The 27,994-nt window shown below is 39.7% G+C and overlaps 1 protein-coding gene across 5 annotated transcripts; it reads right to left on the bottom strand.

Annotated features, from left to right (window-relative positions):
- Nucleotides 1-239: 239 nt before the first annotated feature.
- Nucleotides 240-27,984, bottom strand: RMND1 (required for meiotic nuclear division 1 homolog). Of its 5 annotated transcripts, XM_068151771.1 has the most exons (13): nucleotides 27,854-27,939; nucleotides 24,631-25,148; nucleotides 20,602-20,710; nucleotides 18,001-18,076; nucleotides 17,606-17,645; nucleotides 14,171-14,271; nucleotides 12,758-12,864; nucleotides 10,713-10,777; nucleotides 9,772-9,848; nucleotides 8,047-8,167; nucleotides 7,399-7,515; nucleotides 2,859-2,961; nucleotides 240-581 (listed from the first exon to the last, which is right to left on the bottom strand). In XM_068151771.1, exons 2-13 carry the CDS (start codon nucleotides 25,132-25,134, stop codon nucleotides 568-570), a joined length of 1,434 nt encoding a protein of 477 aa, XP_068007872.1. In that variant the 5' UTR covers nucleotides 25,135-25,148; nucleotides 27,854-27,939; the 3' UTR covers nucleotides 240-567. The 5 variants fall into 5 exon arrangements, with proteins under 5 accessions (XP_068007872.1, XP_068007892.1, XP_068007900.1 ...); XM_068151791.1 differs by lacking the exon at nucleotides 2,859-2,961; XM_068151799.1 differs by lacking the exon at nucleotides 240-581 and having other exon boundaries at nucleotides 2,818-2,961; nucleotides 27,854-27,984.
- Between the last annotated feature and the right edge of the window lie 10 nt (nucleotides 27,985-27,994).

The following is a 27,994-nucleotide window of genomic DNA, read 5'->3' as shown; positions in this document are numbered from 1 at the left end:
TAAGATGGAAAAAAGGCACAAATTAATTTTGTGTCTTGACAGCATGTGTGCTGACAGGATGAGGAGTCATATCTTGTCTGGTTTGTAGATGAACAGGTGATTGCAGTCATCCTAGGCTATTGTTTTTACAGGACCTAAATTTATCAAGGACTAAAACAGTTCAGCTGTGAGTTCAGCTCTGCTGTCTCCCACTGAATTTAGTGGAAGTTTTGATAGATACAGCTTGAATCTGTTACATGTATCATGAATCTTAATTTATTTAGCCAAGTTAAACTGCACTCATAGGCTAAGTAGTTAAGTCCTAAAACCCCCCAGCTCAAATATGCAACAACTTTTTTATTTTAGTGGAGATAAAAGCTGGTCCAATTGTTTGCTGCTGTTGCAGTATTTGGAGTAAAGCAGCTAAACAGAACTGCATCTTTAGGACCTACCTCAAGTACTTGTGATGTAATGAACTACAAGTGATGCACCTTTAGCAGCTCTCTGAGTTCTGCTGTGTGAGTAGTGGACAAACGTTTATAGAGTGTATTTAACCAGTCTACTTGGCAAACTTCTTTCCCCTGTACGTTACCCTTTCAGCCCTGGAAAATAAACACAAAGGAAAAAGAGAAAATGGACATTTGAACTCAGGTCCACTCAATAGTGGATCATTTGTTTCATTTTCATGGAAGGTGGGGAAAATGATAGCTTTTAATTAGAGTAGGCTGTTCAGGAAAACCAGTGTGTTTCTGTCAGGCTATGTGACCTGTTTTTTTTCTCTTCTGTGTTACACTTGAGTAGTCCTGTAGGGCTTCATTCATGTAGGATTCTTCTCTGTGCTACCTCAAACAGCAAAAATTAACTGAGTTATGGAGGTTTTATTAACAGTTCATAATTGAGCTTTAAAGCACCTTTGTTTGGACCACAGTACTTCAATCCAGCAGTAATGCGATTCTTAATTTAAAAGTACCCTGTCTGATTCAAGGCCCTTTGGAATCTGTAGAAAGATTTTTGTGCCGAGTTTAATGTTGCCAAACTTCACACCCTCAGTGGTGACTTACACCTGAGGTGTCAAGTGTTGCAAGAAGCAGTAAGTGGTTCAACTGTTGCATTTTGGACACCTGACATAAGATGTGAATAGAAAATTTTCCTTCCATCTCATCTTTTGAGGTAGTTATTTTTTAACAGTTACAATCCATGTAGCTGAGATAGTAACTAAAATTTATCATGATCTCATTAAGTGGTATTACTAGGATTTTAGTTTTTATTTGCTTAATTTTTTTATTGAGTTTCTTGAGGTACTTTTTAAGGAATTTTTTTTCCTAGTTTCAAGACTTGCTGAAAGGACTGTTCAGACTGAGATCTTGCCACACATTCTTAGTTGTGTTGCTGATAGGATCAGTTCCCAGGGTTTTTGTTTGGTCTGTGTGTACCCAGATTAAAGGCAGAATTTTGTGTGCTAAGATCATACTTTGCATTGTAAATGAGCATACTGCTGATGATTTAAGTGTTAATGGGATGATGGAAATTTCTGCTACTCTGAATGAAAATTCAGTTGAGCAGTGGGGAGGAACTTTATCCAGGTGCTGATCCTTGTATGTGTGTCTTTTTGGTAGAGTTCAGTCAAAATCTGGAGTGGAATAGATTTTTGTTGTTTTTATGGTTACAGTCAAAACCTTGCCAGCTCTAGTGATGTTAACAAGGCTCAGACTACTAAGATTTTCAGTGCATTTTCAAACTTTCCATCATTTAGAAAAAACAATAAAGCAGAGTCACTGTTCTGAAGAGTTCTTTGCTCTCTGCAGCACTGCCAATCTGCTACTGTGGGACCAAGATGATTGTCAAAGCTGTGGGGATCTGCGAGTTGTATGTCCTTGGTAATGGGTGGGAAGCCTTCCCTGAAGGTGCTGGGCACCAGTTTCAGGTTGGTGTAACTGTAGTAAAACCTGGGTGTGTATGAATGTTGGAAAGCTGGTTTATTAGCACAGCTGGCATTTCTAACGTTTCTACTTCTGATTTTATGTTAGTCAGAAGGTTTATTGGGAAGCATGACTGCTGCAGTAGCTTCTCACTGGATGAGTAAAGGCTGTACCCCTAATAGTCTCTGACCTTTTCATCCAGGGCTATATCCTCCCTCCCTGTTACAATTTTTCATGTATTGGGTCCAAGTCTTGTTTATCTTTCACAGAGCTTTGGAAGTATGAAGCACATAAAAGTGATCCTCAAGAAAAACCCTGGCATAGGGGTGCAGCAGTGTATGTAGAACAGCTCTGCTTTTTCTCCCATTGGTTTCCCTGCCATGAGGAGGCTGTTGTGGTACATTTGTGATAGGTGAATGATAACTCATTAGTAGATCTGAGCTTTCACATTTTTCTTGTGAGTAGGTCTGTTTGTCCTAGAGGTGAACTGTGGTGTGTAAGACACAGCATAGGCTGTGTAAGGTGGAAAAGTGAAGAAATGGATCTTTGCCATTCTGTAGGCTAAGCAGTCTTTCTGGTTAGTTAGGAATTGTTTCTACAGCTAGCAAGCAAAGCTGTACAGTACTGAGTAGCTGCAGCTTAGGCTGGGGTGTGTGTGGAGTAGTAGAAAAATATTTTTACTACTGTAACATATGTCATCTAAGGAAATGGTTTATGTATAGATTTATTTATTCATAGTTAGGAGTCATCTCCATCAAGAGTTGTTTATGTAATCAAACTGACAGAGTTTCTGCAGTGTACATGAGCTGTCTACTGTCTGGTTTTGCCTTAGTCCCATATTAGCCTGTTACATGGACCCTACTTGCTTTTAAGTGGGAAAGTTAAAACATGACTATGCATTCTTGGCTGAAGTGACATTATTAGTGGAGCATGACTATAAAGTTACAGTAATACACGTACTTGCATATTTTGTTTTCCTTGGGGGAAAAAAGGATTCAGTCTGCAGCTGTAGAGAGTGCATTTTCAAAGTCCATGCAGGTGAGGTGTTCTGTACAGGCACATGCTGTAAGCAGAATAGCATTGATACTCTGTTCACATTACTGTGTAATATCATCTAAATGGTGAGTTTAAGCTCATGAGACACGTAATAAACAGTTTTGAATAATAAATAGACAGGTTGTTGGCATTGAGTCAAGCTTAATAAAGTTAGTAAAAAGTATTGGGGGGGAATAGTAATTGGTGGTTACTATCATTTAGTAGGCGTATTTCACCAGTTTGGAAAATATCTCTTGAATGAGTGGAGCTTGAAGGCAGAGATAAACAGGCAAATGAATGAACTCTGACAGAGAAATGGTGATACTGTAATGCCTTCAACAGCTCAAAATAGAGGGAAAAAATGCTTAATATTTTTGCATATTTTTGTTCTGTTTCCCCAGTGTGACTAGATCTGCCCAACTCGGTCAAAAACTTCAGAGGCACCCAAACTGTTGGAATTGCTTGGTTTTCTGAGATTTAGCCACCTGGGTTTTATATGGTAGAGGTGAAGTCAAGAATGCTACTGGCAGGCACCTGGGGGATTAGGAGAAATGGGGTACCTTATACAGTGTGTATCTACAACAAAATAATTTTCTAAGGCTAGCAAGGATCTTTCCTTTCTGCTGATTGTAAGAATTACTCTCTCTTTAAAATCTTTTTCTCAGCTGGGGTTACATGTATTTCAAGACACTTCCTTACCCCTCTCCAGCCCCAGATAGTTAAGATAACAAATGATTTGGGCAGTGCTTTTGGTTTTTAAACCATGTGCATATCACTTACTACCTGAGGTATCCAGCTACCTCAGAACTCTGCATATTTGTTTTTGGTAGTTGTCATGCTTGCATATAGTAAGTGAGTCTGTAGACAAGGATAATGAGACTCTCGGCAGATGTTAAATGCCACCTGGTAAACAAAAGTAAGGATATCACAGATCGATAATTTCCAGCTTGTACACTTTCCTTGGACAGTGTCTTGATGGTCTAGGAACAGTGACTGAGAAAAGTAAACTGACAAAAACTCAGTACACCAGTGCCTTTTGCAGTTTCAAAACTGATTTCCTATTTGTGGACCCTTCAAATGTGTAAGATTCACCACAACTAGTCAGTACCAAGGACATCCCTGTCTTAACTGTTTGGTACTTTTCAAGGCAATTTGTTACTTAGCTATCAATAAATAAACTCATTTAGGTGGTCACAAAGTAGCTGGCTTTTTTTCTCTCCCTTAGGAAACTTCGAGCTGAAATTTGTTCAGTTCCTGGGACTATATGTAGGATAAGGAAGGAGAGACTCATTCCATGTTTTGGTGTTTCTGTATTTTTGTTTCAGGCAGGCATATAAAATTGGTCAGAATGTCCTCCGTTCTCATCAAAGCTTGCATGTATTGGCTGGACCAAACATTATGTTGGCTCTGCAGAGAGCTCTAGGGAAGTGTCATGTATATACAGCTGCTAATCCATCCAGCATGACTGATGTGCTAAACAGCTCAAGGGAGAACAGGGACTGACACTGAGGCCAGTAGAGCTGTTACCCCAACAGAAATGAGACCCAAAGTCAGGAGTCCTGACTCTCAGCATTCTTTGCTGGCTTACAAATAGGTACCCTTATGACAACTGTCTAGTAGATCTGCCAAAGAAACTAATCTAGAAGTTGTCCTTTACCCTGATGGGGAAAAAAGGCACAGTTGGGATCCTTACAAAGGATGATGTAGCAAGGTTCTGTATGAACAGAATTTTGCCCATCAATCTTGTTTAAAAGGTGAACATTTTAGGATTCTGGATATACCAGGATTCCTCTCTGGTTTTCCTTTTATATTCTGCATTTATTGCTATTTTATATATTTTTTTTCTTTTTCCCTAGATGACCCTTGCTGGTTAGAATAGACCCATTTTGGCAAAGACTCAAACTGTGTAGTGAAGACGGTTCTTTTCAGTTAAATTATGAAGGCATGTGGACAAGGTAGATGAAAAGACAGGTGTGTTCTCACATCCAAGACAGTTCTGTGTCGGTTCATGAACTGGAGTCTCCTACTTCTGCCTTAAAACTTCCTCTTGGTCAGGTCATGTGTGCACTTACACAGAGACCCCATGAGATCTCCAGCAGAAACAAGGCTTGCAGGTGGGGAGAGTTTCTGAAGTGCTGTGCAGTTGCAGCAGGGCTCTGCTCTCTGTATTGTAGTGGGAAAGCTTAAGCTAGGTTCTTGATGCATTAAATTCCCCAGCATGGTCCTGGTTCTCTGTGCAATATAGTGAGAGTATTCTTTCTTTGTAGGAGCTTGTAGTTAGTTGCTAAAACAAACTCCTTGTAATTTGACACAACACTGGAAATAATCAAGCCTTGACACTTTGTTTTTAAAGCGCATCTAGGAGTCCTCAAATTACTTTGTCCTGAGAGATGCAATTGGACTGCACACTTATATTTTTCTGAAGTACTGAAATGTCAAATGTGAGATGAATGGGAACTTCATGTGGGGAAGGAAAAAAACCACAACCCTGTTTGTATGAAGGGGTGAAAAATGTTTGCTAGAAAAATTAAAATGTAACCTAATTCTTTGTTACTGGAATTAAGTGATGATTCTAAGTTTTGTGGATTTGTTGTGGTTTTGTTGTTTTTTTTTCTCCTGCTGCATTAAAGATCTAAAGTACTATTTCAGTACTAACCCTGTTTGAAGTCAGGATCTCAGTGCTGTTCCACAGTGGTACTGTGTAGGACTTTTGTCATCCAGCCATTGTGCTGACTAATTCACTTCTCTGAGTGGGGCTGGCAGAGAAATGGTAGCTGAGCTGTTCTAAAACCAAGATCTCCATGAAAGACCTGCTTAAATTCTGAGGAGAAAGCTTTCTCTTAAGAGAAGTGGCTGCTGCTTAAGAGGCTCCCATAGCACTGCTAACAGTTTATGGCAAAAGGATAGGCTTGTGGTCAAATGTTTTTCCTAGCTCTGCCTGACTTTATTCTTTTTCCTCATGAAGTATATGCTTGGTGTATTCAATAGGAGTCTACTATCACTCAGAAATCCTGTTTGCAGAGAAAAGATAACAGTAATTGTGACTGCATTTGTAGTAGCTTACAGATTGAATTTAGTCATTGTGGATTGTTTGTGATGCTTGGTGAGCTTGTTGTGTTCCTAAAGCAATATATTAGAGTAACCTGACTTGAAAAAGGGATTGAAATAGTGGTTGTATAGCAGTTCCTGAACACCTGTTTAGAAAGAAGCTGATGGAGAAAATCATTCCTTCATCCTAAGAGTAAGCGATAACATTCTAGAGACAGCAATCTACATACCTGTAGTCTAGGAACAGATTAAACAAACAGCCCAACAAACAAAAATCTTATACCTCAAGAGGATAATTAAGGCATTTTGCCCTATGCTAACTTATTCCTCACAACTTGTACTGATTGGAATTGAGTAGTGTGCTAAGGTGGACAGTCTAGTAACAGAGAAAATGTGTGAACCTTATTTTAGTTTACCGTTCTGCTACAGCTTCCTGTGACCTCCCACGAAGGGCAACTAGTTCCCCTTTTATATAAATACCTTCTAAATAAATGCATTCCCATAGAGTTATGTAAAGACTCTTTGGTGATGAAGTAGAACATGTTACATAACATTAAATGTTTCTTCCAGGGATATTAGTTATGCTGTGCAACTTGAAGAGAATAAATAGTAGTGCTGCTTCCAAGAAGCTTGGGACAGCACTGTGGCTGTCCAAGAAGCAGCTGGGGAAAATGAGGGGAAAAATGTCATAATGGGTCAGGAATACCTGAAGTAGCTAAGTACTTGGGCTTCTTTTCAACTGTCAAAGGAACAAGGCAGTACAGTCCTTGCCCGAATTAATAGCTAGCACAGAGGAGATCCATCCTTCTGTCCTTGCTTATTATAAAGACAAAGCTACATTTTGCCCTGCATCAGTCCTGCATGTACCTGGGCCTATTCACTAGAGAACCTCTACAGATGCACCATTAGTATCTCAGCTTTACATTATTAGCACATTCATAGATTAAGACTTCTCTAGTACAGCAATGGGGAATAATGTTCACAGGCTGATTAATTTATTTTTAAATTTATTTGAGTAGCAGATGTATGTAATTATCAAGAGACATGATTCCACTATTTCCCAGAAGCATATTATAGGCAGAAATTTTCTGGGCCATATGGTCTTTATGGTTTTGTTAGTCTTCTTACTGAGTTTCTTCTGTCATCAGAAAACTACCCTTGCAAGTTCAAACAGAACCTGTGGAACAGCAAACACATTAATATGAGTATTTATTTAATAATCCTTAGAGCAGCCTACACTATAAATAATTTGAAAAATAACTGTTCCTGCAATTTAAAAGTTACTTGCACAGAACTGAAGACCAATCCCTTTGTACAGTCCATGACATCAATAAAATATCAATTCTCAAATTATGAAGTATATAAATTGCACTTGTTATTATCTTTTCAATGTGATAGTGGAAAAAGCTCCACCAACCTCTATGGTGATGAGTATTACTATCATCCACTCGAGGCGCAGAGCATGCTTTTCATTCAGATGATTTCGCATTAGGTCTGTCAACTCCATGCAGTGCTGAAGCTTTTCATTCATTACCTGCAAGACATTCCAAGCATATGGCAAATTTGGACTCCTTAAGTAGAATGAAATCACTAGATAAAGGAACACAATCCACAGCAGGGCTCACAGAACAAAACTAGAAAGGTTAACACAGAAGCTTCAATACAAACAATGAAGAGGTTGTCTTTACTCTGGGCTTCAGCAGTAGGGATTACATTGCCCTTCAATGAACTGACCCGAGTGATCATGTCAGTAAGACGACTTGCTTTTCATTTCATTTTTTTTAGCTTGTTTTTGTGCACCATTCCGAACAAGAATTAAATCTTCTCTTCTTATAACTATTTAAAGCCTTAGTGCCTTAGAAAATATGAGGCAGGGTTCTTAACCTAAACTGGGTAAAAGATGTGAGTGGGATACAAATATGTGGAAAAAAAGGCAGCATACCGTATCCTATTTTTCTTCAAATTTAGTTTCTACAATTAAAACAGACATTCATGGAGCAGTCTGTAACCCTGCTGAGCCAGAGACAGCTGACCTGTGTGTGGAAAATTCTCCTAAGACACCTACCTTAACTCTGCGGTTAATGTTGAGGAACTGGCAAGTCTTGTCATAAAGCTCTTCCAGCTTTTCTCTATCCCAGTAGAAGTCAGGTGTTATTAGCAGGTCTGAACTCAGATTTATACGGTGTCTAAAAAGAATGAGTAGCACAGTAGTACAAACTTCCTTGTGGTGATTATATAAGCAAGTATTTACATAGCAGTTAAAAGAAACAGGAAAAAGTAGGAGTCATTTGAAGTAAAACCTGAATTCCCTTTCATAATAGAAATACAGTTCTAGCAATTGTTTACAGTTTGTCACATCTCCTGAAACTTATGCTGAGAATAATGTACTGTGTAACAATTTTGAGCATAAATGACTTTTGCTTTATGGGAACACTGCCCCTCGTTACCTTCCTTAACTTTGATACCTGTAGAGAAGTCCTTGACTACATTAGTAGCTTGCTGAAGCTGAATTAAAGTTACTGGGAAGCTTGTTTATATCACAGAACTCTTTTAAGTGTGACTTCTACTCCATGCTGGATATGTGAGCATAGCACACCTTCATAACAAGGCTATTAACATTATAAAGGCCAAAACTGCTGCTCATATAAATCTGTGGACACTTAGCAACATTGTTCATTATGGAACAGTACTTCAAATAGGGATATAAAAGCCAGTAATTAAATATGAATTGCCTTTTTAATTTACCTCTTCACTGATTTTGGTGTTTTGTGTTTGTTTTTATTTCTCCCCTCCCCCGCTTTTGGTAAAGCTGTACAATTCTGTGTTCTTAATGGCCTGATTTTACTTGAGAAGGGGCAGAAAAAAAATACTAAATTCATACTGTATGTTAGTGGTTTCTGAGGAAGTCAAGGGAAGAAAGAACAGAACTCACAGAGAAGTTTCACTAACTCTAGGCTGTAGTGAAAGAGTTCCATGTACTCCTGACCTTCCTTCTGGTATACTTTGCATCCTCTAGTATCTACTGTAGTGACTGCTTATGAAACCTGTGTTGCTGGACCTAGGAAAAGGTCCATGGTATTTAGCCATTTACAGTATGCTGCTTAACAACTCTCTATAGTCAAGATGCCATAGGTGAATGGTGAGCCAGTGGGCCCTGTGTGCAAAGTCTCAGAATGGTAGGGGTTGCAAGGGACCTCTGGAAATCATTGAGTCCAACCCCCCTACCAAAGCAGGATCACCTAGGGCAGACCACACAGGAACATTTCCAGGGGAGTTTTCTAGAGGAGACTCTACAACCTCTCTGGGCAGCCTGCTCCAGTGCTCCATCACCCTCACAGTAAAGATGTTTTTCTCTGTGTTGAGGTGGAACTTTCTGTGTTCCAGTTTGTATCCCTTTGTCCTATCACATGACACCACTGGAAAGAGACTGGCCCCTTCTTCTTGACAATCACCCTTCAGATCTTTGTGAACCTCAGTAAGATCCCCTCTCAGTCTTCTCCAGGATAAACAACCCCAGGTCACTCAGCCTTTCTTTAGAGGACATGTTACAGTCCCTTAATCATCCTCATAGCCCTCTCTTGGGCTCTGTTTAGTATTTGCCTGTCCCTCTTGGAACAAAAGGTTGACAGAATGCCCCCTGCCCCACCCTCCTGGTGTTTAGTGAGTATTCAGGTGGAGTCAGATAATGGTTGAAATTCTATGGTTCTGTTCTGGCTTTTGTATCATGCCTAGCTTAACTTTTAAGTTCTTTGTAATAAAATATCTTGAGTGTAACAAAAAAAAAAGTTACCTTAATGCAAAGAGTTCTCCAATTTTTTGCATTACATCTGCATGAGACAGTTTTACCTTCCTTCGTGACTTTAGTATCTGCAAAGTAACAAGTTTTTCACTTCTTGATCAAAGAGCATGTACCAGTAAGAAGTCTGGAGTTCTACCACCTGAAGTATGTATGTGAGTTAAAATCTGAATGCTTATTGTACTTAGGTTTTATTTCTGTAGTGCTTTGCTTACCTAGCTTTGTAATACAGAGTATCACTATGTAACCAGTCATCCAGATTTTTCCATAAATCAGAGTGCATCACTAGTATCTAAATAGAATCCTGGAGCATTTTCTATGAATGATTTCCTGAACAAGACAATTTGTTTGTTCTTCCTAGTATTGTTATTTTTAAATCATGATAGTGTTCTTTTAAGTTGCCATTGCTTAACCTCTCTATAGCCTTTTTCCTTACAATAAACAATGCATTACCATTCATTTACTTCCTTTAAAAAATAATAAACTTTTTTCCCTTTTGAACCCTATGAATCTCATTTTTATATGGACCATCATATAAGCTTTGCAATTTAGGTCTCATGAAAAACTGTCAATTAAGTATTTCACTCAAACTCTCCATTGCATTCAGGCTGAAGTGCATTACTTTCAGCCCAAGCTGCCACACACAGTGTTTGACCAGGTTTTTGAATGCTGCTTGTTCTGTAGACATTCAGCAGTGGCAGATGACAATGGCACAACGTGGGAAGTGTTATGCAGAATCCCACTCTTGACCCTTTGAAGACTGATGGTTTCTTGTCCCATCGCTTTGCAGGTGTTCTGAGCTTCTCTACATTGATGGCTTTACCATTAAATGTGTTAAGCATTCAATTGCTTTTTACATTTCTTCAGCTGTATTTGCATTGATCTCTTACAAAGGGCAGGAGAAAAGGAGGGGAGAGGTACAAATAAAACCTCACCTCTGGGATTGACTGGATAGATTCCACAAAGTTATCCAATAATGATTCCCAAATAGCGAGCTTCACTGTAACACAGAGGTGACAAGAACACTGTCAGAGGTATGCATACTTTCAAGTAATTGTAACTTTAGATTTGCCATCATGATGCTTCACGACACACTGATACATACAAACTTACTTACAGCAAGTTACTGTTAGTATTACATAATCAATGATCATACATATAGAGACAAATCTGGGTTGGGCAGTGACATACCTGCATGCAAAACCACCTTAAGCACAGCTCCCTTCTCCAAATGACCCTGGAGAGTTATTGCTTCAGCCCCAGAGTTGTGTATTTAAGTGCTCTAGCTTATGTACAAAGCCTTTGCAAACTACATTTCAAGGAGGCTGCAGACAATGAGCCATGCGGGAGTTGAACTGAATTCACATGGTGACTCGCAGAAGTCTCCACTACATTTCTAGTGTCCTGCAGAACAGAACTCTCCTCCATTTGTCAAGTATTTGAGGCAACATTCTCAAACCATGGACAGTTAGCTTGTATAGACACAGCACCTGTTCTTGCTGAAGCTAAATTCAAACTTAAGCAATCTCCCATTTTGTTTTCAGTGAATATACTGTTCACCAAAAATCTAACTTCTCTTCTGTGGAAGCTGTTCAGCAGAGGCAATGGCAACACAACTTCCCACTATGCCTGGAAAGATATTTGTACATTGAGATGATATAACCTGGGCCTTTGTTTTTTTTAATGAAGATTCCCAGATAAGAGTAACATCAAAAATTAACCCTGTTTACTCAGAAAAAATGATCAGGGAAGATTTAATTGCCAGAATGAACTCTTTTGTGGTAGTAATCAAATGTATGTTGTAGTCAGGACACTGACAATAAATCCAGTGCTGAGCATCTGTCACGCTCATTTTTTGAATACAGAGGCCTAATACAAGGCAGTGACTTACATGTTATTTAATTTGGCCTCTGAAAAAAGCCAACAGGCATTTCAGCTCTCACTGATAATTTGACAGAAGTTGGTTTCTGCTATGCCATAAAATTTGACTTGGCCTATATTTGTGTCCTTTATTTTTACTGAACCTAACCAAACTGTTTTCCTTGTATTGCACTAACATAAATTGGTACCGATTGTCTCCCGGAAATAAATCTCTTCCTATAACACACGTGGCACTACTCTTCCATGCAATAGCCTTACGAATAGGAAACTACAGAAAACTAAAAAACTTTTTTTTCCTCAACAGCTCTTCCTTTGACACTCAAGAACCATTTACTCCTTGATCAATTAGTGTATAATTTAAAAAACAAGCATTCTGTTTCTTGATGTCTTTCCTGTTTAAAGGTGCACTTCCCCATTACTATAGGAATCCTGTGAGTGACCCTAAATGCTGTAGACCAGACCTCCTTTAAAGGTCTTTCCAAGGATGGCCTTAATGGTGGAAGCTTCTACTCATGCTTCCTACCTTATCTGAGGTCTGAAACAGCAGAGACATGTATTTCCTCAAGCAGCACCACCACCATTGAGCTTTTCTCCCAGTGTTTCCTGCCAGGGCTACTAAGTCTGGAAAACATTATCTGTGACTCTGGTCCACACCCTCACACCTAGGATATTGGTATATCTCCTCAGCTAGGAATCACTGCTCTACATTACTTCTTTAGCTGGCATCTAGCTTTTTTGGTTAAGAGGAAATCAGGTCAGGATACCTGAGGTGACTGACAGGTTTCTAGTACTGGACTCTATTCTCATTGCTATCCTAGAACAGCTCTTAAGGATGGGGAACAGGATGCTCAGTAGAATGTGTATCTTTAAGTATGTTTTTAATGTGCTTTGTTCATCTTTATGTAGAATGATGCAACTCAAATGTAGAGAAAACAAGGTGGAAGTTTTGAAAATGAATCCTCCCACTGAAGCACAGTGGGAGGATTTGCCTAAAGCAGACACAGAGCCTTCTCCAACCTGTCACTATACAAGTGACATTTTCAACAACACTTCACAAAATCTGTAGCATGGCCTGATACTACAAACAATACTGACTTACCAGAAAGACAAAGGGCATTAGAAAAGGCAAATTTTTGCAGAACGACTTCATCACTGTCCAACTCAGAGTTTAACAAGATTTCTCCTTTATGAAGCTTTGACTGACCTCTGTTAAAACAGGATTGAAGTACCTTCATTGACTAAGCCACCAGCAAGGGAACATTCAAAGAACAATAAATAATGTATAAATAAATAATCAAAAAAATATAAAGCATGCCCTATCTATATGGGTATCTTCCCAATTCTTGCACTTGACTCACATTCAACCTGACAATAACAAAAGCAAATTGGTTCCTCAGTATAAGACTAATATGACTGGATTTTCCAGGTTCAAATGAAACTGCAGCAAGCTGTGATGGTAACTGCAGCATTACTATATACATGCAGCTAATTCAGAGCAAGCAGGATGCTGGACTCTTTCCTGCTATCTCCTCTATTATCTGTTTCTATTTTCCTTCTCTTCTGCCCCTTTTAACACCACTCCATCCTTGCTATTACATTACTTTCCCTGAAACCTCTATTACATAGGGGGCACAAGAGTCACTCAATTTGTCATGTCAATTTCACTATGAAACTTGGTAAATACAATGGAGTATCTCAGGAATAACAAATCACAGAACTGGATAGCAGCTGCAGTTTTCAAATGGCCAGGAAAAAGCAAACCCCCAAACCTGTCCTCGTGTCAGGATGACTTAAATAAGACCAACTGCGCTAGCTCAGTTCTTAGTGTCACAATATCCTGTCTAGGAGCTGTTTTTTGGGGCTGTAGGAAAATCACAGATAAATTATTTAGTATTTTACAGTAAGAAATATTTCCTTATAGAATATTTGCTCCCCATAATGAAAAAAATATTAGTAAGGCAAGACAACTTGCCAGGTGAGACTCCGGAATGGGTAGTGCAGGGAGGTTGTGGATGCCTCCTCCCTGGGGGTGTTCAAGGCCAGGTTGGATGAGGCCTTGAGCAGCCAAGTCTAGTTTAGAGGTTGAAGTAGATGATCTTTAAGGTCCATTCCAGTCTAAGCCATTCTGTGCTTCTATGATCATTCAATAGTACCCAAAACTTTCCTAGGAAGTGAATTATGTCAACCTAGAGGGCACTAAGGAAAGCTCATGCAGAGAACACTTTCTGTGATGTACATAGTTTGGGACTGCTGAGTAACATGTTCAGTTGCATGGGCACAGAGCTTCATAATTTACAGAATCTATTGCATAACCATGTCACAAAAGCCACTCCATGCAAGTTTAGTAGTATAGCAAAATTTGACAATTTAGATTTCCTGTTGTCTTCTTTCCTTATTTTAGTCATTTGAAAAAAAAAGAGTAAGGACAGGTACATTTTTACTAGTTGATTTTGCTTGACTTTGTTTTAGGTGTCTATTAGGTTTTATACAGACAGTGCCTGAATATACTCACTCTCCTATTCTATAGTTCATTGCTTCATTCTCCCAGTGGACTAGTGCAACTTCATATGGCTGAATTTCATGCTGTTCTAGCACTCGCATGATACTCTTCATCTAAGAAAGAGAATTGCACACACAGAAACAGTTACCACACAGTATACTATTACTCTACAAAGACCTCACACATAAAATAGGTTGATGAATGCAACTTTCACACTTAAGTTATTTAAATAACAATGAATGGTGTGTTAAGTAATGAAGTGATTATAAACACACTTCTGAAGCTCTCTGTAGCTGGGCTGAAGAATTTGTGGCTGTGAACAACTGCAAGGAGTCTGTGAAGACTAAAATGCCATTTAATGTCTGCATATAAAAGAGTAAGGATTAACCACAGCAGCAGTGAAGACAATGCAGACGTTTTCAGTATTACAACAATGAACTGCAGAAGATTTTGGCAGGTGTCCGAGTGTGGGAACAAAATCTTCAGTGTGTAAGTGCATCAGATGGCCAGTTCTGACAAAATTAATAGCTTGCTGCTAAAATCAATAGTTTTGTTTCAGCTACCAGAGGCTGGGTTATATTACAGAAATCTGTAAAAATTATTTCAGCTGCTCACATTCAACCCTATAAACATCTAAATGTGCAGTTTTTCTTGCAGAAATTGGAATATTGTAATTTTATTCTCACCCACACTAAAACCAGATAAAGGTTTAAAGAACCCTTTTCTCTCACAAAACTTTCTCCTCTGATATCTGACTTAGGATTTCTCATAAATAGAAACACACGGCTCCCATTACAGAAATAATTCTGCAATCAGAAGAAGTTCTCAATTACAAAACCCCACTTGCCTACAGATTTTTAAAAGGCACTTAGCTACACAACAGCCAATGAAAAACCAAATGGGATACACTAAATTCTTCAGAGGTTATTCTTCCATAACTCAAAACACTCTCTTCAAAATAACAGATAACAATTAGAACTTTTACTGCAAAATAGTATGCTAGTAAATTGTCCATGAAGTTTATTTTCCAGGTTCAGTACTCTAAGAAAGTGCATTGGCTGACCTGCAAGAGGGATTTTCTTTGCAGTGCTTTCTTCATTGCTTTCAAAACTTTTGGTAATGTTATATAAGAGAGTAACATTTTTCACTAAACCTCCCCCTGCCCCCCATCCTACAGCTGCAACTGCTTGTCTCATAATTCTGAATCTAATATTGGCATGACTAGTACCTGCCATATACTCCAAGTCTTGTCTTAAAAAACAAAGAATATGAAAAGTAGTTTTCAGTTTTTGAACAAGGAATTGTCTGCTGTTAGGTCTGCCAGGTCAGTCAGCCAGCTATTGTGGTGTCCAGGGAACATAGCCGCAATGCAAACCCCACTAAAATAATACCAGATTTAACAGCTAGCCCATGATGTTGCATGTCAGACTTTCAGAGCATGTTCACTTGGATCCAGGTGCTCTAGCTGGCTTTGTAAAGTCATTACTAATACAGTAATAATGACGTTGTTAATAGACTATCATTCCCATCAGAACTACAAACCAGCTCGGGCTTCCCAGGGCCAGTACAGAGCAAGATTTAATAAAGCGTTCCAGACCATAACTGATGCTGTGACATTTTTATGTCTTGTGATGTGCATACCTTCAAAGTTCTTCCATTGCTCTGGATAATAAAAAAATGTAGCTCAGTGGCAGCTTTCTTTTATCTGGTCAGAGTAATACAAAGGCTTCCACTGACTGATCCCAGCATTTTATAGCAGGGACTACCTGTGGCACAGTATATTGAATGCAAGGAGATGGATTCACTAAATGCAAACTCTTCCTATTACAGGAAGTCACATCACAAAATTTCTTTTTAAAGAAAAGAAAAACAAGCCCAAGAAAGCCAACCAGATGAAACTCCACCTCAAAGCTAGTTTTGCTTTTTGCCCTTGCTATTTTTGGTGGTGGAAGCTGTTGCACAATCTTCCTACTCGGGCATTATTTGACATTTTAGATGTCTGTTGCTAATCAGTGTGTAGTTATTTCTTCTTCTGTTAAGTGTCTATTAGTTTTAAAAAGTTTTTCTTCTCCTAATATTCATTCTGGAGTACTTTTAAAATGCAATTTTGTCCATTTACAGTGATTCTATGTTCTGTTTTACTGAATTACTTTCAGTTTCTGTTCTACAGACCAGTTTTGGGGTTTGTTTTGGTTATTTCAGCTCATTATAACATGCATAAAAACACCTCCACTATCTGACCAAAGTTTGGAAGTTCAAACTTTGACTATGATTTCAACAAGCAGAAAGAGGCAGTCTTTCTTTAAAGTTACTAGTACTGACAAGGAAAATATGGTCTCCATTTTTCAAGGGTACTTAAGCATGTACAACAAAATAAGATTTTTACAAGAGTACTTCAGTGGGTGCCCAGATCATAAAAATGAAGAGGAGTTAGTCAGCCAGTCTTTAGTAATACTTGAGGATCAGTAGCGTAGTTACAGCCACAGCATCTAAGTGTGCTACAGGCAAGGTTGGAAGGGAGAACTAGTATCTTTTTTGTAGGCCAGCTGATATACTGAAACCCCCCAAACCAGACAGGGAGTCAGGAACACTTCACTTCAGGTCTGAAACAGAAAAAGCGAGCTTGAATCCAGAATTGTCTGGAACAACTGCTCTGTGTTTTCGTTTACACTGATGAAAATCCTCCTGTGAACTTCTGTGCATCTAAGTAACACCTCTGCAATACACCATTTACTTTCACATACTCTGCCTACATGTGAGATTGATTTTTTTTTTCTCTCTTTGTATCCAGAATCCAGTTTTATTTAAACACATTAACAAAGAAAAATGAAAAAAAAAATTAGTAACATAGCAATTGAAACAGGTATGTCTGAGCACCAAAGTATCCTGAGGGGTAGATAATGTCAATACCAACATATTTTAATAATTGCACCACCAAGTAAATATCTTCCTTTGGGAAAACTAGTAAAAATACAGAACAAAAAGCTGCTTACAAATTTTGTCTCTTTGAAAGTTATCCAAACATGAGTTTTTAATAGATTTTACTTAAATAGAATAGAATAGAATGATCCTTCCTTTTCTCCTCACACATTTTCTGTTGCTTTTCAAACAACCATTCCTATTTTTCTGATCTATTTCTTCAGGGTGTAGACCAGCAAGAATATTCTTTTTCTCAGTCTCACTAGATGAAAGTTTCAGATTCTTGGCCATTTTGAATGTTACACATATATTTGCTCATTTTGTGCAGGAAGTCAAGTTTCAAAGGTGACATGCCAGCAACCCACATACTTGAAAGTAGCAGCAGGCAAGCACCTGTACTCATTACAAGAATCAATCTTTTTCCTTCATTGAGGCATCCAAGCTCCCAAAAACACCCGAAGCATGCTGAGCTTTGTGGGACTGACAAAACATCTGCTGATGAGATTTTAACAGTTTTCCTTTACTTACACTTTTCTCTTCCACATTCCAAAAAACAACAGCCCCTTCCCTGTGAATTCAAGAAAAAGCTGAGGTGTAACTTCACTGGTTTAAAACACTTAAATACAATACTCAAATCGTACGGTGGTAATCTTTGTCACTGCGAACCAACAAAATTAATGTTGTCTTCACAAATCCTGCATAATAGCTGCCTTTTATCCATATTTTGATGGAAAAAAAAATAAATGAGAAGGTAAGAGGTCTTTTAGCCATTTAACTAATTCTGATTTATTATTTTTTTTAATCCTTGATTGTACTCCTTGATTTTCATGAAGTAATATGATGCCGTGATCTAGCAAGCTGCACTGCTTTTTTCACCCCACTACTATTAATAAAGTAATTTTAGGGCATGATTTATAGCTCACCTGAAGAAAAAAATCATGCCAGGATCATTATCTTTTGCAGATTTCTCAGTACCGATCACCAAAACATTTGCAGCATCTAGTTTGAAATCAATTAAAAAAAAAATATAAAAAGTTAGTGAAATTTGTAAACAGAACAGCTCTAAGCATTTGATTCCAGTTTAACAATTAAATGCTAACAAGTCACTCCCATGTTTTACTTTTCGGATGGAAAAAGCTTGCCAGGAAACAACTACAGCATCAAAAATTACACTGCTTCTCTGAAGTGCCATATTCTAGACAGATTGGGCCCCTATGGTGGAATCTTTAGTTAATGAAATGTAACAGTTCTGAAAAGCAACAGACTTAAGGGAAAACTGATGCAGGGCACAGAAAATAACCAGGAGACAATACATAGCTGGACATGCAACAGGAGTCAACTATGGAAGTACCTCAGAAATACAGAGAAATTCTTATTTGAATCTGCTTGCCCAGAAAGTTTTTCTACTTTCTTTATAGTGAGGGAATAAGTCTGTACTCAGATTGTGCTGACTTTGACAGTCAGAAACAGAAGCATACCCTCAAGACAGGAGAGGTTAAACCTGCTTTTTCCTTCAGATCAGAAGTGTGTTTTTGAAGCAATCTTCCAGCTACCCTCATTTACCACACTTCCTGTGCACAGCAGAACAGTGCAGTACACAAACTGGGTTTTTTTTTGTGTTTGGGGCTTTTTTGTTTTTGCATTGAACACCTAAGACGTAAAAAATTCAACCCCTTTGTAAAAAGATCATAAATTTGATCACATCAAATTCATCCTCAAGCCATAAAGGTAAACTAAGGCAGCAAAGAGAAATGACCAAGTATTGGATATATTTTGCTAATACCTAATTAAGATCACACAGCTGGTCTAGACCACACAGCTGGTCTGTTAAAGACATTTCTGTCACTTGCTATTCCAGTTCAGAAACACACTATTTTATGGATCACTAGATCAAGTTCTGAGTGTGAAGCTTGAGTTCACCATGGAAGAAACATCTGTCTGCATTTGCTCCTTTTCCTTTTCAAATATCACTCTTATCTTTAGTAATCCACTCCAGCCAAAGCACACATAACTGAAAAGGATTTGGTCCATTTTAAGTAGAGGTACAGGATCTGCCTCCAAAATGGTTTTAAAGAGGTCAAAACCACTAATAATGCTTATGAATAACACTACAAGGTGACAAATACACAAAATAATTACCAACTTAAGATTTCTATGTGCTAATATTTTTTTTTATTTGCTAAGATTTACTGTTTAAGTTGGTAACCAAGCACTGCTATATCCACAAGCCAATCACAAAATTGGATAAGTTGGCATAATCCAACATCCTTTCACCCCTACTCCCTCCAAACCTTTGATAAATACCATGAAGAAATGGAAGAAAGGGAAACACCTCACACCCAGGGTAAGATAACCAGCAACAGCAACATTTGCCTTACTATTCATAGTCATGCTGGGGATTGTACAAAGTTCTACCCCAACAGTGGTGACCACGGTTAAGTTTTAATACAAAGAAACTACAAAGGAACATGAAGTCTAAGCTCTAAAGCACCTTCTCTTTTGAAGTTCACCTTTCTGAGCAAGAAAATCATTAGTAAACCTTGTGTTTGAAAGAGACTCACTGGACTATTATTGCACTTGGATTGTTAACTGTTTTGAGAGACAGCCAGGTATTTGATAACCTCTACCGAAATGCCCATAAACACTGTTGTCTCTTCATTCAAAATAAGTAAATAAATAACCCCCAGCATTCTACCACCAACTTATGAAAATTACAGCTGTTCTAGGGCCTAAGTTTGCTTAAACTATAAAATGCTCCATTTGTTACTCTCTTGGAATATACTTCAGCTATATAAGCTACATCCAGGCCATGCTTTCCCAAGCCTTCAAAGATACCTCATATGCACACCAGAACCAATTATTTAGGTGAAGCCCAGGTAAGTGAAGCAATAAAAAATGGCTATGATATATTTGGCCCAATTTAATATTAAAAAGAAAAAAAGTATCAACTGCATTCTCTTTACTAACTAAGCATTTATGCATGTATCCTTTTCATTTCACTTAGTCATCAAGATTGCCTCTCGCATGCCTTCCTCTCCAGCCCTCAGTGATCTACATTAATAGAGGCGTGGATGTGGAAAGAAGATGCAACATGTCAAATTATGGATTTATTTTTTTGACAGCTGATGCACTACAATATCACATTACTGAAAAACTAACTAAATTAAAGAAAACTTCCAGATTTTTTTTTTTTTCAGTTAGTGAATTTGTACAGAAATTCTATCAGAAAAAGTCCAAATTTATTTTTCCTGCAGGCAACCAATATGTCAATATTTTTAGTGTAACTGTAATTCAGGAAGAATTATTGTAACAGCAAGTGCTGACAGTGCTGTTCTGAAAGGTTTAGTTGTGGGGGGTTTTAGGCAAATGGAATTTTTAAGCAAAGCAGTATTTTTATAGGCAGTATGATATATTCCAGGGTATTAGCAGAATAAGAATACATTAAGTTATAAAAACTATATACCTCACCCATATTTAATTTCCCAAGGTATAATGTTGCTTTTTAATATGTTTCAAAAATCTACCTCTAGGCAAACTTGTTATTTCAACATATCCATGTGAAGTCAGGTCATGACAGAGATTACCAAGATGATATTCATCTGCTGTTGCAAAGGCTGTGCACTGCATCAGATTCTGTGCCAAAGGAATAAAAATTTGAGTTAGGGCAAAGCTGAAGCAAGATGTTTGTATGACAATTGTTTGCCTCAAATTTACCAGAAGAGTAACTTTTTTCATTTATTCACTCTTTTCTACGCTATCATTGCCATGCTGTCCACCTGGGGTACAAATACTAACAAGATTACTTGCTCCAGTTAAGTGGGAAAGCAAATCACAGACTAAGATGAAACCAGGTCACATGAGTAAGTTACACCAAAACATGTAGTGATAAAGCCACAGAGAATCCTTCTTTCCTTGAATGACAATCAAATGCTTCAACAGTACAGCTGCACATGCTACTACTCTCCCATGCTACATCTTACACCACACTCATTCAAGTGACTTCTGAAATGAAGACACCCTCAATACCAGCTGTAACATCTGTATTTTAAAAATAAACTGAGTTCAACTATCCCAGCCTGTTTATCAAGCAGAAGCTCCAACGACAAGTATCACAATCCTCCATGCAGAAAGCTCACTGTGCAGGTAACTTCTGGGGTATGAGCCAGTGCAGCTTTGCAGTACTGCAAGTCACGTCTTCCAAGCCAGCTGCGGGAGCTGCAGATCTACAGTGTCCCCTTGCACTGAATCTGGCTACGCAACAGGGTCTCACCACGGTCAAACGGTATGCAACAGCCAAAGTTTCTCTCAATATTCCACCATCTTAAATAACTAAAATTCCATATTCCAACAAATAACTAGAAAAAATATACAGACTTGCAATGAGGTTGACTCATGCATGGCAATCAGTCACCTGTGTAAAGATTTTCTTGATTAATCAAACAACTCACAATAAACTGATTTACAAAGTCTTACTACCCACTTTAAACAGATTTCTTTGTTCCGATACCATGATAACATTTTTCAGTAGTGGAAGATACTCAGAAAGCAAAGCATCTCATTGTGCATCAGTCACTTCCCAAACTTTTATAACTCATACAAGTGAGAATGTAACTAATAACAAATGAAACTAGAACTGTTCTCATTTGCAAGCACTTTTAACCACACAACACCTTAACTTAAAAGCCCAGTTATATTCTCACAGCACTTATACACTATCAAACAGCAAGGCTTAAAAAGGTGTTCTATTCCTTGAGCAGCTTGTAAGCAGTCACCAGAATCACCACCACACATTTAAACCTTTTCTTTCTTTTATGTCAACATTCTGTTATTATTCCTAAAGCTCTGCTTATACATCATCTTTGTTCAACGATCACTAACATTAAATAGTATGTGGCATTACAATATTTGGAGAGCAATTTTGTAGGCGTATTTCCATGACTCCATGACTGCTGTAAAGCTGAGTTGACAGTGGAACAGAACTGTATTTTCAGATATCATATTTAGTTAAACCCAGAAATTTTCTGCTAAGACTACATGCCTGAAATAGCATTTTGAATGGCCACTAGTTTGGGTTTGGTTTTTAATGATTTTTTTATATTTTGCCTTGTGTGTGTGTGGGTTGTTTTGGTTTATTTTATACAATATGTTGTTTCATTTAAGACTTTACTAAAATCTTGCTTGATGCAGAAGATTTAGATTGGGTGTAATTTGAGATTAAGACATCTAAAAATATGTGTACACTGGCACTTTGAATGTCTAAGATCCTGTGACAGTTGGTGAAGGTACAGCCGGAAAGTCTATACTCTAGTATCCAATCCTAAAACTACTGGCCCATTGACCTTAGCGCCATGCTTTCTGTTGTATCGCTTTCATCTACAAACTTAAACCCCAGAATTCAAGATCTGCAGTTGTGCTAGAAAGAAATTCCAGGTACTCACACTCTCCTCCTTTCTGCCCACAGCTAGGGCTTGAGATTCTATTCAGAACACCACAACAGCTAACCATTCTAACAGCTAACCTCAACAACTCCACACCCCTAACAACTGCACAGGCTCATGGAACCATCATTCCCCATAGCTGATCCCTTCCCCTTTAAGCACACACAAAAAAAAAAATTAAGAAAGAGAAGGTATAAAATCAGCTTAAATCCTTGTATCACTACAGGGATCATTCTTTGTCTTAACTGTAGGCAGTACTATGTCTTTAATTTCAAGCTTTTTCTGTGCTGTCTGGCTATAGGATAAAGAATCAACTCAGGGCTTTTCATACCATCAGACTTTATAAGATTAACTAAACTTACTGACTGAACCAGTTAACTGCTTTAAAGTAATTCCTCCATCTATCCTGAGAAACTGGTCCTACAATCATTTATCACTGCTGGTGCTTAGCACTTTGCCTGCAAACAACATATGGAGGACCAGTGCTGGGAAGAAGTGGGAAGGACCTCATTCACGAATTGTTCTACAAAGAAAGGTGTTAACTGTCAGGTTCTCCCAGACAGAAAACTCTTGGGGGTTCACCTAACTGAGAACCTTAGGACAGCTGCAGACTGGCAAGAAAACACTGCTGCCTGTCCCCAGGTAACTGCCCTGGCAATAGGGCTTGAATTACTCCACACACATGCAGAATTTAGTAATGGCATGCTGAAAAATGCTCAAGGATTCTCCATTTGCACTTTTAACAGTCATCTTGCAGACTTCAGCAACATCTTTAAATTATTTCTCTATGCTACATATCTATCAGGATATACACACAGGTTAAGAAAAAAAAAAACAAAACACAAAACCAGCACAAACTTACTCTGGATCTGTCAGCCTGCAGTCAAGGTGATAGCCTGCCCATACCCCTGTAGATGGGGCTATACAGCTGGGATTTATTAAAAAATAGCAGGTATTTATGCCAGATCTGAGTTTGTGTGCTTTCTGGCACAGCATTTTGCCATATGGAAGCTTCCTCAGAAAGTCTATTATTATTTCAGGCAGTCTTTTCTCCATTTCTCCACAATGGAAGAGAAGGAAAAATAGCAACGCATATTCTTTGCATACATACATAACAAAATATTAAACAAACGGCTTGCATTTTATGTTGCTATTTAAAAGCCTCAAGAATCTGAAAGTATTGTTGCTTCAATTCATCAGGTAGTGATAGGACTAGGAGGAATGGAATGAAGCTGGAGGTGGGGAGATTCAGGCTAGATGTGAGGAGGAGGTTCTTCACCATGAGAGTGGTGAGACCCTGGCATGGGTTGTCCAGGGAGGTGGTCGAGACCCCGTCCCTGGAGGTGTTTAAGACCAGGCTGGATGAGGCTCTGGCCAGCTTGATCTAGTGTGGGGTGTCCCTGGCCATGGCAGGGGTGTTGGAACTAGATGATCCTTGTGGTCCCTTCCAACCCTGAATGATACTATGATACTATGAACATAAGGTCAGAGCATGAATAACAGACTCAAAATGACACAGTGTTACAGGACTATTCTTCACTTACTATTTTCATAGCAACAGGAAAATACAAATGGGAACTAAATCATCTACAATGGAGTCTTCATGCTACACTAAACCAAACTTCTGCTCATCATACAAAATATTAAGCAGAAGCTTAGATGGCAAGTAGACATATATTGAAAAAAAATCACTTTCTGTGCTCACATTCAGCACATCATGTAATAGATACATTTTGCAATGTGGAAGCTATTTTGAAAGCACAATAGTTGTTTCAGTCTCATCTACAATACCATTTTATTAATAATAACTTGGAACTCAGTTGTTATTCTAGCCTGAGAACAAAACTGTTACTGAGAACAGTAACGCTTCCTGACACTAAGATTTTCTTTGGAAATCTTACATTCTGGTATGCTTAAGATCTGCTTTGACTACTGTTGAGGCTTGCAAAGAACTATCTTAAGGAGAAATAGCTCACAAGTATTCACTGTTCCAACACTAAACAATGAAATTCTACTCAAAGAAACGCATTAATTTAATTGAAATGTTACTATGAATCCAAATCAAACTGATGAAGTCTCCTTAATGTTTTATCAACTACAAATTTCATACTTTACCTCCACATCTGACAGTAGTGGCTGATTAGTTCTGGAAGGCTGCTTGGTCCTTGGTGCTTTTGGTGGCCTCTTAACTGTCTGGTTACCATGTTTTGGAATAATTTTACCAGCTGATACAACGGAGTAAAATCTTGACGGTATGTTCCTAAGCTTTTTAATATGCTTTGTATTGAGCCTGTAGTTTTGAGTCACTGCCACACTAGAACACTTCCTGAATGGAAAAAAAATCTCCCCATGTGGATAATATAAATTTTTTCCCACAGCTGATACGTTTCCTTGGAGCAGCTGCCAATTCTTGACTTGTGCACATCGACTTGTCAAATGAGGGGAAGAAGTTTTCAGAGCATATAAATTCCAAGACTGTGCCAGTCTGTGAGCTGTTCTGTCAACTTCATTATCCAGCTTTAATAGCTGACGTCCAGTTTTATTCAAGCTTTGGCACTGGCATATTGTTGTTAAAGTGCGGAAAGATCCAGTCTGAAGGTGTAGAAGTTTCAGTTGCATTGCGTCCCTCGAAGCTGGATTTAAAACAAACATTCATTAGCTGTTTGGAAAGAATATTCTTTTCTTCTATCTAAAAGGTGACATATACCCTCTTGGAATGTGTTACTACTCTTAAACACATAAACATTACTGGGTTTAAACAGCCTTTTTTCCAGTGTTCTAAAAATGCTCCAATTAAGACCAAAACACATTATTGAGCTGCACAGTGCAACATGGTGAAGACGTAGGATTGGTTGCTATGTCACTATGCAGTCATGCATCTTTTCCCTTTGTTGCTCATCTTGTGTGGCACTTTGCACTTTCAGTAACCCCACTAGCAAAATTACTCATGAGCAAGGACACACCTTTAAGAGGACACGAGACTCCATGAATCATTATTTCATATGTAATAAAAAGAACAACTGGGTTACTACGCACTTGCACGGGAATGTCACCTACGGAACACACCACCATCAGCTCTAACTGCTGCACTGCAAATATCCAGGCACAGATCCAGCTTTGTTCACCTGTCACGCACATAGCAAGAGCCAAATTCATCAGGTTATGGTCTTGGTCCTTCTAGTACATACTGGTGCAACAGGGACCACAAGGTCTGCTTGTAAATCTATCTGTGTTGGCGGAAATGTGACGGTTTCCTTACTTTGTTATTCCAGACAGAGATGGTATTTATACTACCTTGTACAGCCTAATCAAGAAAGTTTGAAAGTATTCACACACAGTAGACTGAACACCTCAGCACGTGTGTTTCACTTGCTGAAATGTCACAGACCCTAGGCCCTGCCCCCATCTTTTGTTAACCAAGAACATTTCCCTCCTGACAAAAATAAATAAATCTACATTCACTGAGTAATTAACAAAAGTCATTAAGTTGTATAGCTTGAAAAAAATGCCAATATCAGGATATTTTTTCAAAAAATGTGGAAAGAATGTTTTCAGTATCACTGTACTTTCAATATTGGTATTATTTAACATAATAGTTCAAATAAGTATTGCCTTGTGAGAACAAATCATTGTGTGCCAACTGAAGCCATCCCTTCATCTGGACAAGGATAGTTAAGATGCAAGCAGAATACACACACAAGTCAAAAACTCCAAAAGACAACACTAAAATCTCCATAATGGGCATGCACTGGTGAAGGAGGCATGTAATTCTACAATCAAAAAGAGGAAAAAAAGGCAGGACATTAAACCAGCTACCACAGAATGAGTAATTGATATTGAGTGTAGTTTTATGATCTTCATTTGTAGTTTTTGCCAAAATGAAAACCTGTTATTTGCATACTTAAGAGAATAAGCTTACTGTACTGTCAATACAGTACAGACATGTACTGTATTTAAAGTTATTAAAAATATGAACCCAGTACAAGAGACATCTGTAGACTTTGACAATCAAGAGTTGTAAAACTCTGTAACTGCAAAGTGGTCAAAAGCTGTCAAAAGCCTGGGCAAGGGGGGAAGACTCCAGTACCATGGGGTAACTAGCAGAGACTCACAAATGCCAGGTAGATCCGTGCTTTCCTAGCAAAATACCCTCGTGTTTAACGACAGTGGTCCCAGGAGTGACTTTGTAACTAAGCGGGGGTAACAGCAAGTTTCAAGGATGTAGAGATCACACAGACTAAATTCCAACAAAGAGCCTATATGCCGGATTTGTAGCAGCAGAAGCACCTGGCCAGGCAGGGCAGATCCAAAAAATCGCAGGCACACAGCAGCGGAAACAAAACTGGTCCTGCCTGCCTTCGTCAAGGCTGCGGCGAACCGTCTCGTCTTCCTCCGCCGCCTCAGCGCGGCTGCCGTCAAGGCCCTACCAGCAGGGAGCTGCCTTTCCTCCGAAGGAAATGATGACGGCGACAATCCCACCCCTACACCAGCCACACCCCTATCAATAAGCGTGGCCCCATTCCCATTGGCTGCCTGCCGATGGGGGCAGGAAAGAGGCCGACACGGAGCCAATCAGGAGAGTAACCCGCACTGCCTCCGCAGGAAGAGGGCGGCCATTACCGTCCCTGCCCGTGGGGGCAGTCCAGGCAGTTTAGTCCTGCCTCGCGGCGGCGCATGAAACTAACGGGCGCCCCTGGCGGACACGGGGAGGCACCACCGCTAGGCCGAGCATCACCGCGCAGGCGGCCCGCCCCCCTTTCCTTAATGCTCCGCTTCCGCCGTAGCTGCGCCAACACCATTACTGGGTGAAGCAGCCCATACGCTGCGGCGCCGCAGTACCTGAATACCAAAGGAAGCAGGAGTACGACCCGATAACTGACTTGCTCCGGAAGGGCCGGTCCAGGGGCGGAGGAACGGATGGCGCAGGAAACCATCCTACTCCCTCCTGGGGCAGGGCTCTTTTTCACCCTTGAAACTGCCTCTCCTCGCTCAGCCTACGGCCGCGGGGACCTCCCACTCACGGCAGGATCAGGGACAGCGGGAAGGGCGGGGAAGGGCGAACAAGGTCGTAGGCGCTGCTGTAGGCCCAACCTGTAGGCCCTTCACGCCGCCGCCGTCCCTCCTACTGCTCCCTCCCTCCGCTGCCGCTCACGAAATGCTCCCAGCATCCCAGTATGGGCTCCCTGCCTGCCCGCCCCAGCACAACTTCCCGCTGCAGTCCCCACCGGCAGCAAGGAGCCGCCAAAAAGAAGCCGCCCCTCCCCCTCCTCGCGGCGCGCTCCCGCCCGCCGCCACCGCGGGAGGGGCGAGGCAGTTCCCGTAGCGCACCAGCACTGACCTGGGGGAGGGGGCGAGCCGCTCTCCGCCGCGCGAGCCGCGGCCCCGCCCACCGCCCGCCGAGCTCCGCCAGGGCGCGCGGGCTGCCAGGCCCCGCCCGCCCGTCCGTCGCCGTGCCGCGCGGCGGGTGCGGCTGACTCAC

This window comes from Melanerpes formicivorus, unplaced genomic scaffold (genome assembly GCF_026170545.1).
Source record: "Melanerpes formicivorus ecotype bairdi unplaced genomic scaffold, bMelFor1.0.p_v2 SCAF_2, whole genome shotgun sequence".
NCBI classification, from domain to species: Eukaryota; Metazoa; Chordata; class Aves; order Piciformes; family Picidae; genus Melanerpes; species Melanerpes formicivorus.
The sequence above is the reverse complement of the archived record's forward strand: the minus strand, read 5'-3'. Positions and strand labels throughout refer to the sequence as shown.